Raw genomic sequence first — 14,159 nt, 5'->3', positions numbered from 1 at the left:
TTCATTCTACGCGCGTTTATGTCTTTTGTACTACATTTTTATTTTGTCTACTTTTATAGTATTATTATAGATGACTCGTATAAAAAGTATTGAATACAATAGTGATACAATCAAGCTTTTCAATCACGAGATTGAGTTGTCTAAGTAAGGTACGAACCTTACTTATGCAACTCAGCAAGCTTCGTTGCCTAAACACGGTACTCGGACTGAAAAGCTCTCTATTATATCACAATTTTTCATATTTAAGAATATTTCATATATAACAGTGTACGGTAATTGTTTTAAAATTGTTTGTACAACGTATTTGTCTATCGGATCTAAACGTCATTGGTGAAATCATCTACAATATCGATGGAGCCATATCACTCAAAGGTTGATTAAATACCTATCTATATACCTACACATGGCACCTATGTACGTACTACAAGAACATTAAAAGTGGATTACTTTCTATTTTATGGAAATTTCCATGCACGCTCATAGTGACCAGTCATGGTTCTTGAGTGCAAGTATACGAAGCGCGATTAACCGCGTTACTAATACTAATACATTTCTCATCAATATACCATTGCACCATTGCATTTAGCATTGAAATGAAACTTTCTATGGAAACTTCCATTCAGTGCAGTAGGTACATACAATCTTATGGAATTTAGAACTCGATTTGATTTACATGTAATTTAATCGATTGGTCACGACATACTTAGTGGCGCGCCTTACAGACCATACATTGAGATAAACGCTGTAAATGCATGACATTTCTATGAGCCCAATTTTTTCTGTCTGATATTTTTTGCTATGATTCTGTTGGATTAGTTTGTCCAGAAGTGTTACCTAATGAGCTAATGACTGCAAATGGTCATATGCTTCGCATTGTCCCGGCATTTGTCCACGCCTCATGGGAACCTGGGGTCCGCTTGGCAACAAATTCCAAGAATTGGCGTAAGCACTAGTTTTTACGAAAGCGACTGCCAACTACCTTTCCAACCCAGAGGGTAAACTAAGCGTTATTGGGAATAGTCCGGTTTCCTCACAATGTTTTCCTTCACCGAAAAGCGACTATTAAATATCAATTGATATCTCGTACATTAGTTCCGAAATACTCATTGGTACGAATCGGGGTTTGAAACTTTGAACCTGCAACCTCCGGATTGCACGCTCTTACCACTAGACCACCAGCGCTTTAAAATATTTGCACCTAATTTAATTTAGAGTTAAATATTTGCACCTAATTTTGCCTCAGAATATAGTTTATCCGCTGAAGTTTGTTTTTTATTTCATGTCTTCTTTGTATATAAATTGTAATTCGTTAATTTACTTTGGAACAATACGTTATAATATTTATTTATAGAGTTGGTCCAAGCCAACTTGCTAATAAAAGCTAGCTTGTATAATATACTTGACTTGGTACATACTGGTTATGTATTCTGTAGCATTAGTTTATAAGGATGCTAGCTTAACAGTCCAGACGCGATTTATTTATTTAGTATACATTTTATTTGGACACTTGGAGAGCTTTTACACCTCCAAATCTTATTAGTATTAGTACTCTGACATTTGGGACCTTTTACATCTCCAGATTTAATGTATTTATTTTAAAATTATTATAATGTAATGTTTGTATTGTAATGTAATGTTTTGTTATGTGTTGTTTGTTGTTATGTTGTTGGCTGTTGTATTGACTAAAAGGGCCCTTGAGGCCTGCTTGCAGAATACATTTAAGAATTTTTTGAATTTTTATTTTTAACTCTTATTCTTGTCATGTCAAAATGTAGGTATCATATTATCCGCAAACGTCAAATGTATATGAAAATCACAGATCTAGAATGACGCTTACGAATAACGATTACTCGTAAACATAATTGAAGTGTGCAAAAGGTAAGCCATCACGTAAGTGTCGCTATAAATAAAAAGAGTGACCGCTTTCAAGAGCTTCATAGCGGCCGCGTAAATGTACCTAAATGTAAGGTTAGCGGACTGGAAACACGAAAAGCTGTTAAATACTGTTGCAAAAGCAAATAATTCACACAATCACATACGAGTATTAATTCTAAATTTGTTTGGACCCGGGTATGCCTGTTGTTACCTGGTTCTATTTTCCTTTAAAATGTATTTTTCGTTTTACATGTATGTAAAATGTATAATTGTTGGTGCAATAAAGAATATTTACTTACTTACTTACTATGTCATTATACAGGATGATTCAGGAGACGTGAGCAGGATCAAGCCTGCATATTCGGTAAATTATCAGCAACTGTTTCGTACCAGTATTTGTGAGATTAACGTTAATTTAATTTTTACTGTTCAAAAAAAAAAGTTTTATTTTATTTACGATATTTATGGTCACCCTCTTTGTTTTATCCATAATAAGTGACAAATTGAATGTCATCGGAGTCTGGTTACTTTTATAAAATCGTATCTCACTCAAGTGACATTTTATTTTCTTCATAATCAAAGTGCTGTCATAACGGTTAAAGAGGTTTTATCTTTGTTAATTAAGTGTTGTAGGGTGTCCATGATTGTAGATAATCAAATTTGTCCTTAAGAAAAAGTTAAATAACAGATAAAAAGCGTGATTGTTTTACTTAAATATGACGGTGAACGATTCATTAACATTTACTGATTGTGTAGGCTTAGCCTAGCTCACGTCTCATGAATCACCCTGTATATGTCATACTACTTACGTTTAAAAGAGAGGAATGGGCACTGTGAATGTCATCTCGCTTTGTGTGATAGGGCACCGGACGTCATTTCAGATTTAGAGCAGAGCGTAACTGGGGAAGAACCCTTACAGAAAACTGCAGCCAAGTAGCGCTAGACCCTACCCATAATGTTGTGTTCCTGTAGCTGAGTAACGTTTCCCGAGCTCAACGAGGAGGGTGCGGGGTGTTAGGGAGTTGCAAGCGTTCATAGGTTATGGTGTCTGCTTACCATCAGGCGAGCCGTAAGTTTGTTTGCTGCCGATGCAGTTATAAAAAAAAACGATACTTCCAATGACACTTGACACTATTTCTAATTTCGTTGCACTTTAGATATTTGACAGGCCATCCTGACATCTAGATGAAAATATAACGTTTACACTTTGCCACGTCAAAATCGGTGCAAAGTTAGGTCGGTCTGAATACAGCACTTATGTGAGCTGTTTAATTGTTAATATACTTGTCGCATTGTTATACAGAGTGCATTTACATTCGGGTCAGGTACAAGGTCTCATGTCTGATGACGCACCACACTCCTTGAACTCGAGTTGCGATACTTGCGATGTTAAATTACGCTCGTGGACTTTAATTGATGAGGCATTTATATCTTGAGACATTTAAGAGAAAATTTGGAGTATTTTTGGTATTTGTACCGCTTTGCGCGTTAAACGTTGAATGTCTTATTTGTCTTTTATGTTTTCGACGTGTTTAAGTATGTATGTTTATTATGTTTATGTTTATTTCTTTTAAAACAGACAGAAATTAATGAAACGTCAGGCTTAAGTAGCTCTATGAATCTTGTTTATGATAGAATGTTGCAAGGGCTTAAAACTGATGTTAAATACTTATTTTACAGGATTTGTGGTTTTCGTCTCATGGTGCCCCGTCTATTATAGGGGTGTTTACTAGGCATAGAGTTTTTAAAATGGAAATACCATAGCGAAAATAGATACGGAACAACCAAATTAGCCGGAAACAAAAATGGCTTAACATTCATAGTGGCCATAGTTAGTGAGGAGACATCCTCAGGCCTGAAGGCCTACCGCGAACCACGTTCGACGTGTTGCCTCTCTGTCGCACTTGTAAATTCGTACGTAAGTGTGACAGGGAGGCAATACGTCGAACGTGGTTCGCGTTAGGCCTTCAGAGGTCCTCACTTCTGATAGACCGATGAGGATATGCTTGTGTAATATCGAGACATGAGTGTCAGGACAGGTCGTTATTCCTCTTTCAATCTAACACACATAGCACGGCTACGTACGGTTATGTACCTGTATGTATTATGCAGTGAAAATCTTATATGAACTTCATATTGTCTTATCATTATTACTATTAAACTGCTGGAACGGCCCGATTCGAAGAATTATTAAGTCACGTTTAAGATCTTGGAAAGATCGATAACTAAACGCCATGTCAAAATTGTCGTTTATTTCGATTCCGTTGTGATCCCAGTACGATCTATCTTCGATATTTCTAACGTCAAAGTGACATTGGTTGCCCGTCGAGCGGCTTTTGTCAATTATACGACGTACAAACGATATCTAAATGAGAACTTATCTAAACCGTAGGGCTAAGATGGTCGGCTCTTTATCATTTGTCACCATATCTGTCCCGTTCTAACAAGTATGTAAGTGCAAAAGTGACGGGCATAGTGACAAGTGATAAAAATGGAACCACGATGACGCCGCTGTAGGGCTAAGATGGTCGGCTCTTTATCATTTTTCACCATGCCTGTCACGTTCTAACAAATATGTAAGCGCGAAAGTGACGGGCATAGTGACAAGTGATAAAAATGAAACCATGCTGCCACCGCAGAACTTATCGTTATCGTATCTCATTATTCTAATCTGGCCGGAAGCTTATTGTTGTAGGTAATCTAATTATTACATCACCTGTTTATCGTTTGTTTTATTGTTCTGTTATACTTAAATATATTCTATTCTATATTTGTACAAATTTTGTCGTATGTATGTTCAATTACCTGCAATAAGCTCCTTGTCGGTATTTGATGTGCAAGATATTATTATAATTATAGGCGACTGCTTATGTACTTAATTCTTTTGCGACTAAGTTCTAAACTTATAGAGATAGATTGATATCTATTGATCGCTAATTTTATGCACTTTTTCACCTGATCGCTATTTATTTATTTTTATTACTTAGCATACGTATTCTAGTTAAAGTCAGTGTATTGTTTCTATTGTCTTAGTCAATGTTCTTTGTAGGTTATGTTAATAAAGGAATGAACAAGATAAAATAATAGGTACACGTTTAACATAACTACATACCTACGTCCTTTAAACATACGAGTATAAATATATAACTGTAATACCTACTGGCTCCTCTACACGTTGGCCCAGCGTAGGCCAGTCCAAGGGACGCATTTATGCGTTAGAGGGAGCAAGTCATATTGCTACCTCATATCACCGCATAGCTGCGTCCCTTAGGCTGGCTACCATAGGCCATCATGTAGAGGAGCCCTAATGTCTTCCGAATCGTGACGTGCGAGTGCTAACAATCTAAGTTTATTTAATTTGATTTCGACCGGATAAAATATTAGTTTAGTCAACCTTTAAGTTTCCTTAACTGGAATATTTGTCTTGGTCATCGTGTACTTAACTTAGAGCCAATATTTGAGCCAGCGAAATAACCTTGCATCCTTACATCTGCATAGAGTAACAATTAGGGCTCCAATGTTATATAAAGAAGTCTAGGCCGAAGCCAACATGATAATAGTTTATCGGCAAACACCAAACGAAAAGTACACTTACATCGACCGGTATATGAACCGTGATTACCTTTTGTATTGTTTTCGATATTTCGACGCAGATACATGCATTTTGTTGACGGGTACCATATCCCGGTCGATTTTTAGATTGGCTTATTATTTTCTATAAACGATTACGGACGAACCTTGGCTTGGCTCCCGGGCCCATTTCTCGAACCATATCAGGGGCCCATTTCTCGAACGGTATTAGGCTTATATCATAAGTTCACAAACTGTCAAGTCGTATGGGTTACCATGGCAACTAATAATATTAGACTAAGTAATACCGTTTGAGAAATGGGCCCCTGGTGAAAGATGGTTGCATTTATATACAGAAAGTTTAATGATACTAAACTGATGAGTAGACACGAAAAACACGGAAAAGAGTTTTTTTATAAGTACTGAAGAGTGACAAACTGAACCTGCCTCCGCTATCCATCTGTCTCTCCGCCTGTCTGTCTGTAAGTAGGCTGTAAATCATGAACGGTATATAATGGGTAGGAAATCGGTATATAGTTGAAATTTGCTCACTAGAGGTGTTTCGCTTACCGCTATAACAATAAATAATAACATTTAAATTAGATAAAAAACGGAAACAATTTTTATACCAACTTTTTTGTAAATTATGGTAACAGGTTAGAACATTAATGTAAATTTATTTTTCAAATTTCAATACCACTGAGCTGAACTCGTATCTATATGATAAATCTAACGGCAACCTCAAAGTTTATAAAACCTTACGGCCTGATTCCAACTTTAAGATACGTCAATTATTACAGGTCTAGATACGGTATAGATTAGGATATGTCAGTATCAAAAGTGATGTTTTTTCAAACGAAAACGTCACTTTTGGCACTGACGTATCCGATTCATATCGTATCTAGACCTAATGTTTGACATATCTGACGTAAGTTCGAATCGGGCCGCAGATTGCTTTCTCTAGACACAAAAAATATATCTGTCCTTATTAATATATTTTTCAGAATGCCGGACCAAGATTTTGACCATGAGAGGGATCTCCTCGCGTTTAAAGACTGGCTTGTAAAGCAGCCACATCTACCTCATGAAGTCGGTAAGAATATTTCATAAGATGAATTTATAAACTTACCCCAGCATCAGCATTAAAGGTATATTTGGATTCAGCCTGCTTCAGCATTACTTCCGAAATTACAAAACCTAATGTACAGGTAATGTCAATTATCAAATCCAGGATATCAACTTTGATTTTGACATTTCGATTTTGGCAGTCGGCAGCCAGTAGGTATCTAATTCCTAATTCTTCGGCAGTCGTCAAAAATGTAAAGTTGTGAGGCTTCTTGGACCAGTCTTAGCCTAGTCAGTAATCACCCTGACTACTGTTACGTAATCGACATTTGCTCTTTTTTAGGGTTCCGTAGTTTACGTTCTAAGTTTGTTACCCTTTTGGCTTCTCTTTTATCGTGTATTATTAGCAGCATCTTAAGCCGCTTGTGTTCTTAAAAAACTTTATAACCTACTTTTACTTTAATACGTAAGTTAACAAAGAAATTTGGCATTAAATCAGACGTTACGTAAGCGACTCGCACTCATAATTATGCCAATACTTTTGGATACAATTAGGCATTGCTTAAATAATTGACTTTGTTAAAAAAAGATGAACAGCTTACCGTTTTCAAGGAATGCATCTGCTGTGGGACTATAGATCGATCTATGTACATTTTAATAGCCTCCTAAGGACCAGCCATTTAAATTGTACATGAAAACTAGGTTCTTATAGTAAAACAATATAATAGTATAAATATGTACAATAAAATAAACTAATATCCGCCAGTATGCGAGTCTAAACCAATAATATATCGTCACTGATGGCCTTAACGTTCTCGAATTCCAATCCTCCTCCATCCGAAGGATTCTAGCAGCGGGTGCTACTGCGGGCTATTACGCGGGCTCACCAGGCGCAAGAAGATAAAACACTTCAGCAGCGAATATCAAGAAAATAAGTTAAAAAAAAAACAGAACAAATGGCTGCAACAATCATGCATTCAGATTTCGGGTCGGAATCTATTCCAATTCCAAGCCTCATTTCTTGAGATAAACCAGTGACGAACAGATAAGACTTGGATTAGAAATTTTACCTGCGTTAGAGGCAACCCACATATGCAAAAGTTAATACTTTTATCACAAATAAACCATGAGAATTGAATAACATTAATTAAATACAATTAAGGCTTATGTTCAGATTTGCAGCCATTCAGAGAGAAAGAATATGAGAATAAGGTCTTGGCAAAAATTTCATTTTTGGTACAAGCTTTTATCGCTAACTGTACTTTTTTTCTACAGGCAACTAATACTCATCGAGACAATTCTAAAAACCCCAAACAACTAGGTTGCGTTGTTTTATCACAGAGTTCCTATGGCTACCTCCTGTCTCCATCATCAGATCAGCTTGATGGTACCATAATATTGCATTGCCACCCGACTTACATAATATATGTAAGCAAATTTTCAGCTTAATCGGAAACCGGGAAGTGGGTCAAATTTAACTAGCAAAATTTATCCCATACATATTAACGGGCAAGTTAAGCTTGTAAAAACAAATGACGCACGGAAAGGCTTAGTATTTTTTTACCACCGGCCATTGCGCGCAGCGGCTGCACTATACAGGTTTGCCATGTTACAAAATGTAAAAACCATAATTTGCCACTGATTTTTGTACCTATAGAGTAGGAAATAGAGTTCATTTTGCTTTGTTTGAAAACCGAAAGAGACAAAGCAAATTCAAGTCTGTTCCAGTTGAATATGATTTTTTCATCAAATTGATTAAGTCCTATAGGTAGGATCTTGGGCCTTAGGTGGCTATAATATTTCTTAATAATTTATACCGACTCACTTAGCAACTGGTTGCCGCCTGTATCACGTGCATTGCGCACAACGTGCACTAATGACTAACATAAGCAACATATATATAATATAACCTAGCAGTTGACGTAAGATTAGGAAAGACAAGCTTAAGTGCGTTCACCTGTAAGACCGCGAGTGTTGAGTAAATGTCAGAATAAATTTCGCATTTATTTTATTGATACTTTCAATTTCCAAATCTTGAGGAATTGAGTCAATCTCGATTATGCTTGGCGACGGCAAAGCCAAAAGAAAGGGTATAGTTAGAGCAAGAAGTTGGCAGCGATTTTGACAGCCTAGACAGTGCAAGTGGTTTTTAAATGACAAAAATGTATGAATTCATCACGTTTACTTAACACTTGCACAGGCTGGGCTATCAGAATCGTTGCAAACTTAGGTCCGCTATATTAATTGACCCCAGACAATAACTCCAAGTTTATAACCTACGTCATTAGGGACGGCATTTAATTCCTTTCGATAATGTGTTAATTGCATGACTCAATCAACAATGATGACATGTTGTCATCGAAAATATAATTCACCAACCAACTTTATTGTAACTACAGAAGGTCTCTTATGATCAGTAATTAGGTGTTTTTGAATTTCGAAGATGTTTCTATCGATACTTAAGTGTTTATTACTTTGTCAATTAAGGAAGATACGGAAAGAATAATAATGTTTTGATGTTATGTGTTAATAGTTTATAGATGTAACGTTAATTATCAGATTTTATGGTTTGTACATGCAATTTGCGAATTATTACGATTTCTAGCATCGGTAAGCTGCCATTAGTAGGTAAAAAACAATGTATAAATAAATGCACAGTATATCTCCCTCCATGGATCTTCAAATGCAGCGCTCGGTTCTACTCGCTAAATCGAGCTACTTTTACTATGGGACTCACGGGCGTATTTACCAAAGCCAAGGGGGCCATGGCCCGGGGCGGCAGGCTGCGAAGGGCGGCGCAGGCACCACGTTTCCAAAAGGCGCCAAATAAAAATGCATTTGTGCTTATTATATGGGGCGGCCCAGGCCCACTGGCCCAGGGCGCCGAGTGTTAAAATACACCTCTGCTGGGGCTAATCTTGGAATTGGGAAAAAATGGTTGGCTTTTCGATAGAAAAGTTTTTTGGACCCGGGTACGTCCTTAAACTTTGTCCAAAAGAGAGGTATGGGCATTGTGAATGTGATCTCGCTTTGTGTGGTAGGGCACAGCACAACGGATGTCATTCCAGATCTAGAGCAGAACCTAAGTGGGGAAGTACCTCCACCTTACAGAAAACCGCAGCCAAATAACACTAGACCCTACTCATAGTGTTGTGTTTCTGCCGGTGAGTAAGGTTGCCAGAGCTCAAGGAGGGTGCGGAGTATTAGGGTCGGCAACGCGCATGTAACTCCTTTGGAGTTGCCTATGTAGGCTACGGAGACTGCTTACCATCAGGCGGGCCGTATGCTTGTTTGCCACCGACGTGGTATAAAAAAAAAATTATCAGCCAAAATGTACGAAAAATTATAATATTATATTTTCGTGATTTCGAGGTAGGTTCCATAATAAAGTAGTTCAGTGTAGCGAGTAGAATCGAATCCTGCATTTAAATCGCCATGATGGGAGACACCCTGTATAATAACGTATAAACAAAACACTAAAAGTATACATACACCTACACCTTAAACCGTTAATTTATGAAATAAATACCTATATGTAAGACAAAACAAACAAAACATATACCTATTTTGTCATTCACCTTTAGCCTTGTTACTCGTACTTTGTAAACAAATGGGTTAAGAAGTTTTCCATTTTCGACGGCTTACAGAGTCACCTTTATTGGCATATCCATAAATGTAATACCTACTTAGTAAAATTCTAAACTAGGCATGTTATAGGTATGTAAGAATATGTTTAGATTTTCATCTTTATTCACCTAGTACGGTGACTGCTATAGTAATTGGCTTATCAATAAGACTTCTATTGCCTTGTTTCTTTTTGCCTGAAAGATTAAGATTAAGTGGCTCATTACTATGGAGGGGCCAATAACTATAGCAGTCACTCTAGCGAACATACCCTCCCTTACAAATCCCTCCTCTTCCAAAATATCCCCCTATGACATTGCCATTGCCCAAGGCTTGAATAGTTGAGGCCCTTGAGTATAAAATTAATGTCTAGTCTACCTTGCAGACGAGATCCTGCTCCGGCGTTTCCTACACAGCTGCCGCTACAGCATCGAGCGGGCGAAGCGCACCCTCGACCTGTTCTTCACGATCCGCTCCAATGCCCCTGAGCTGTTCTGTAAAAGGGACCCCTGGGCACCAGAGATACGACGCGTCTTTGAAATCACGTAAGTTTCGGCATTAGAGCATTTAGTAAGTTTCTATATATGTGACCGCGGCAGGCAAAACGTCCCACTTTGACGCTTGCTATAAGGACCAGATTTGCTTGTATATTTATACGAATAACAACTCTATATGTCAAGGCATCCTTATGGCAAGCGACAAAGTGGGACGTTTTGCTGGCCGCGGTTGGCGGCCAGTAGATATGGCCGATGGCTAAGAGGAGGGGAAGGGGCGTATATTTAGTTACACACATTTTATTCTCTAGGCGGCGGCTGCTGATTCCCCCTGCCACCCCCTGGCGACGCCCTTGTCACCCCCCACTTTGTTTTGTTCAAGTCAGTGCAAAGTTAACTTAGACGGACTCTATACGGCACTAATCAAAACTTATTTCCCTGTGATCTTGACGCTTTTCACATTGCGAAACTTGTATCTTATTAATATTTTCTGTGACATGTATTGTGAGCTGCAAAATGTCGTGGATATGTACTTATGAATAAACTTATATTCATATGCAAATTTTGCGGCTGGGTGTACCCTAAGAAAACGTCAGATAATATTACAGGCAATTCGCATGCCTGAATAGGACCGACACAATGAATAGAACGATATTATTTACGTTTTTATGCCTGCATGGCCTTGATGATTCCGCCAATGTCGAGGTTGGATAAACACAGCCAGTATGATGACTTCACTGAGATGCGCCGAAGCCATAGTACCTACTCGTAATTATTTGATGATTGTTGTATGTACATACAAATAAGTTCACACAGAAAAATCACATTTTCGTTACGCTAAGCGATTTCTTTTTTAGCTCTTCTTTTACTATGCATTCGCACTTAAACACAAACTTGTACGTACCCCCGTCAATCAAATTTTATTTAAGTACAAACTGATAAATAACACCGTGGGCTGGTAAAACCCGACAGAATTTAACCACGCATGTCTGAGGTCATAAGGAGCAAAAAGTGTTATTTGAGTTTTGGTCTAATTATTTTTTCGTTTTCTGCACACGACAAGTTATTTCTATTTACATCTTAACAAAAAAAACATTACAACTAATAAATAAAGTTTTTTTATTATTTACAGATAAAAGTTGCGAGTTTCGTTTAAAACTTTACAATGTCTGTCAGTAGATATGTCTAAACCAAGTCACATAGTGGCAGCGTTGCAGCCTACAAGTCGTTTGCCACTAAGTTATTACAGAAACAAATTTTCACAAGAATTATCACTAAAACAAGACCGATTTTAGAAAACTTTGTATGACATTTTAGTCTCTAACTGCAGTCAATAATACACCTTTAAAACCTGTCAGGTTTTACCAGCCCACGGTGTATAAGTAGCTTATAAAAATAATTCGCTAGGTTTTGCTTCTGAATTCTTCTTATCCTGGAATATTTATTGTCAATATGTGTCTTAACCTAACCCAACTTACCCTCCCCAACCCAACTTAGACCCAACTGAGTACAGCGGATAGAAAATCAGTTGAACATCAACTAACATAGGGAGTTATTGTAACAATAGTAACTATTGTAACAATAGTTTTATTTCTATCTTCACAGAGACCTGTTGCCGCTTCCCAACAAAACAAAAGAAAACCACCGGATTTTCATCTACCGCCTCAACAACCCCGACCTAGACCTGTTCAACTTCGTAGATGCCGTGAAGACCTTCTTCATGCTGGCTGACACCAGGCTGACGGAAGACGATGATATCCCGTCTGGAGAAATACCCATATTCGACGCCGCTAACGTGTCCTTGAAGTTCATCGGCAAAGTGAACTTATCTGTGCTACGGAAATATATGATGTACACACAGGTGAGATTAAACTGCTACTGTTTGTGTACGATGAGGGTTAAATATATTTACTCGTAATCTGAAAAACCCGTACAGTACTTAACAAAACATTTTCGTTGTTCACCGTTGTTAGATGAACAGACCGAATGAGAATGGTGATGTTACTTCCAATTTGTGTACATCGTAACTGTCTAAGTTTACACTATAAATTTCGAAGTTTTTACTTTTACATTTGACATGACAAATTCTACGAAACGACACGTGACTGTTTCTATAAATGTATGTGATTGCGGTTTTATCTCAACGATTGCCATTTTGGCTTTGCGTACCCTAGGTTTGCGTATTTGTTTTTTAATCGAGTAATGAGATGTCTTGAAAATACTTTTATCTAGTAACACATAATTTCTGTTGATTTTCAGGAAGCAATGCCTATCAGACTGAAGCAGGTCCACGTGATCAACGCTCCGTCCTACATCAACAAGATTCACGCCATCTGCAAACCCTTCCTCAAGGCGGAGGTCGCTAAATTGGTGAGTTTTCAACGTGCCATGGTCAAGTGTTAACAAAACCTATACTCCAAAATAGTGGTGGGTAATTAAATAGATAGTCCGTTCAAGACTTGAGTGAATATACTTGGCAACAGCACAGTAAAGTCAAACTTTTAAAACAAACTTGGGGGTGTTTAACAGTGACATTATAATATATATTGACATCATATTGTTAAGTAGGTAGATTTCGTATAATCTACCTATTATATAACTAAAGGTCAAATAAAAGAATATGACCGTAACGTCCCGGGCACAACATACATAACTCGGCTCTAAAGCAATCTTGTAATATGTGTAAAAAATGTTGTTTGTTTGTTACAGCCAAACAAGTCAAATGAAGTTCTATTTAAATGCAATACGATGAAAAAGAGTGAAATGTAATTTTTTTTACATTGTGTCTTTTCAGATAAAATTCCACGAGCCTAAGTCAGAGACCCTCTACAAGGACGTGCCACAGGAGCTCCTGCCCGAGGAGTTCGGGGGCAACGCGGGCACAATTGAGCAGATCAAGAGACACTGGATCAAGAAGATTGAAGCCAAGAGGTAAACATCATTGTCTCTTTAGATAAAGTTTCAAACAAAGCCGAAGAACCTCTATAAAGATATGCTATGGGTGCTGCTGCCAGCGGAGTTCAGTGGTAGCGCGAGACATCACATCAAGAGACACTGGAAAAAAAGAGGCCTAGAAGTAAATACCATTTGTTTTTTCATCTATAGATTCAAAAACAGAAGACAGAGACCCTAGTCTAATAAGACGTGCTACGGGCGTTGCCATATCAAGAATGATAATTTATGATCAAGCAACATTGGATGGGTACGTTAGTTTTCGGTTTTCGAATTGGGGCCATAATATCTCCTCTGAGGGCCTACCGTGAATACGGAAGTTCACTTATTTCATTTATTTAAAGTTATTGGTATTAAGGACAACAACCGCCGTAAATATACAACTTATGTAATGTCTCATGGCACAGTCTGAGGGCCTACCGCGGACACCGAAGTTCTCAAAATGCGGGCATCTTTCTCTGTCACTCTAATGACGCTTTGGAGTATGAGAAGCCAGAAAATGCCTGTTATTGGCCTACTAGTATGTAAAAATACTTATGTAAGTATACTTAACTGACTAACCTAAGATTTAAGAGCCTA

General features: G+C 37.7%; 1 protein-coding gene across 1 annotated transcript in view; it reads left to right on the top strand.

Moving 5' to 3' along the window:
- Positions 1–14,159, top strand: part of LOC133527006 (alpha-tocopherol transfer protein-like) — a 30,647-nt gene that overhangs the window by 15,069 nt on the left and 1,419 nt on the right. Inside the window, exons 2-6 of the mRNA XM_061863892.1 lie at positions 6,450–6,538; positions 10,520–10,679; positions 12,234–12,489; positions 12,888–12,998; positions 13,423–13,559. Of these exons, the coding sequence (XP_061719876.1) occupies positions 6,451–6,538; positions 10,520–10,679; positions 12,234–12,489; positions 12,888–12,998; positions 13,423–13,559 (752 nt within the window). The 5' untranslated portion in view covers position 6,450. The remainder of the gene's footprint in view (positions 1–6,449; positions 6,539–10,519; positions 10,680–12,233; positions 12,490–12,887; positions 12,999–13,422; positions 13,560–14,159) is intronic.

This window comes from Cydia pomonella, chromosome 17, assembly GCF_033807575.1.
Source record: "Cydia pomonella isolate Wapato2018A chromosome 17, ilCydPomo1, whole genome shotgun sequence".
Classification (NCBI taxonomy): Eukaryota; Metazoa; Arthropoda; class Insecta; order Lepidoptera; family Tortricidae; genus Cydia; species Cydia pomonella.
This window is presented reverse-complemented; position numbering and strand designations above follow the sequence as displayed.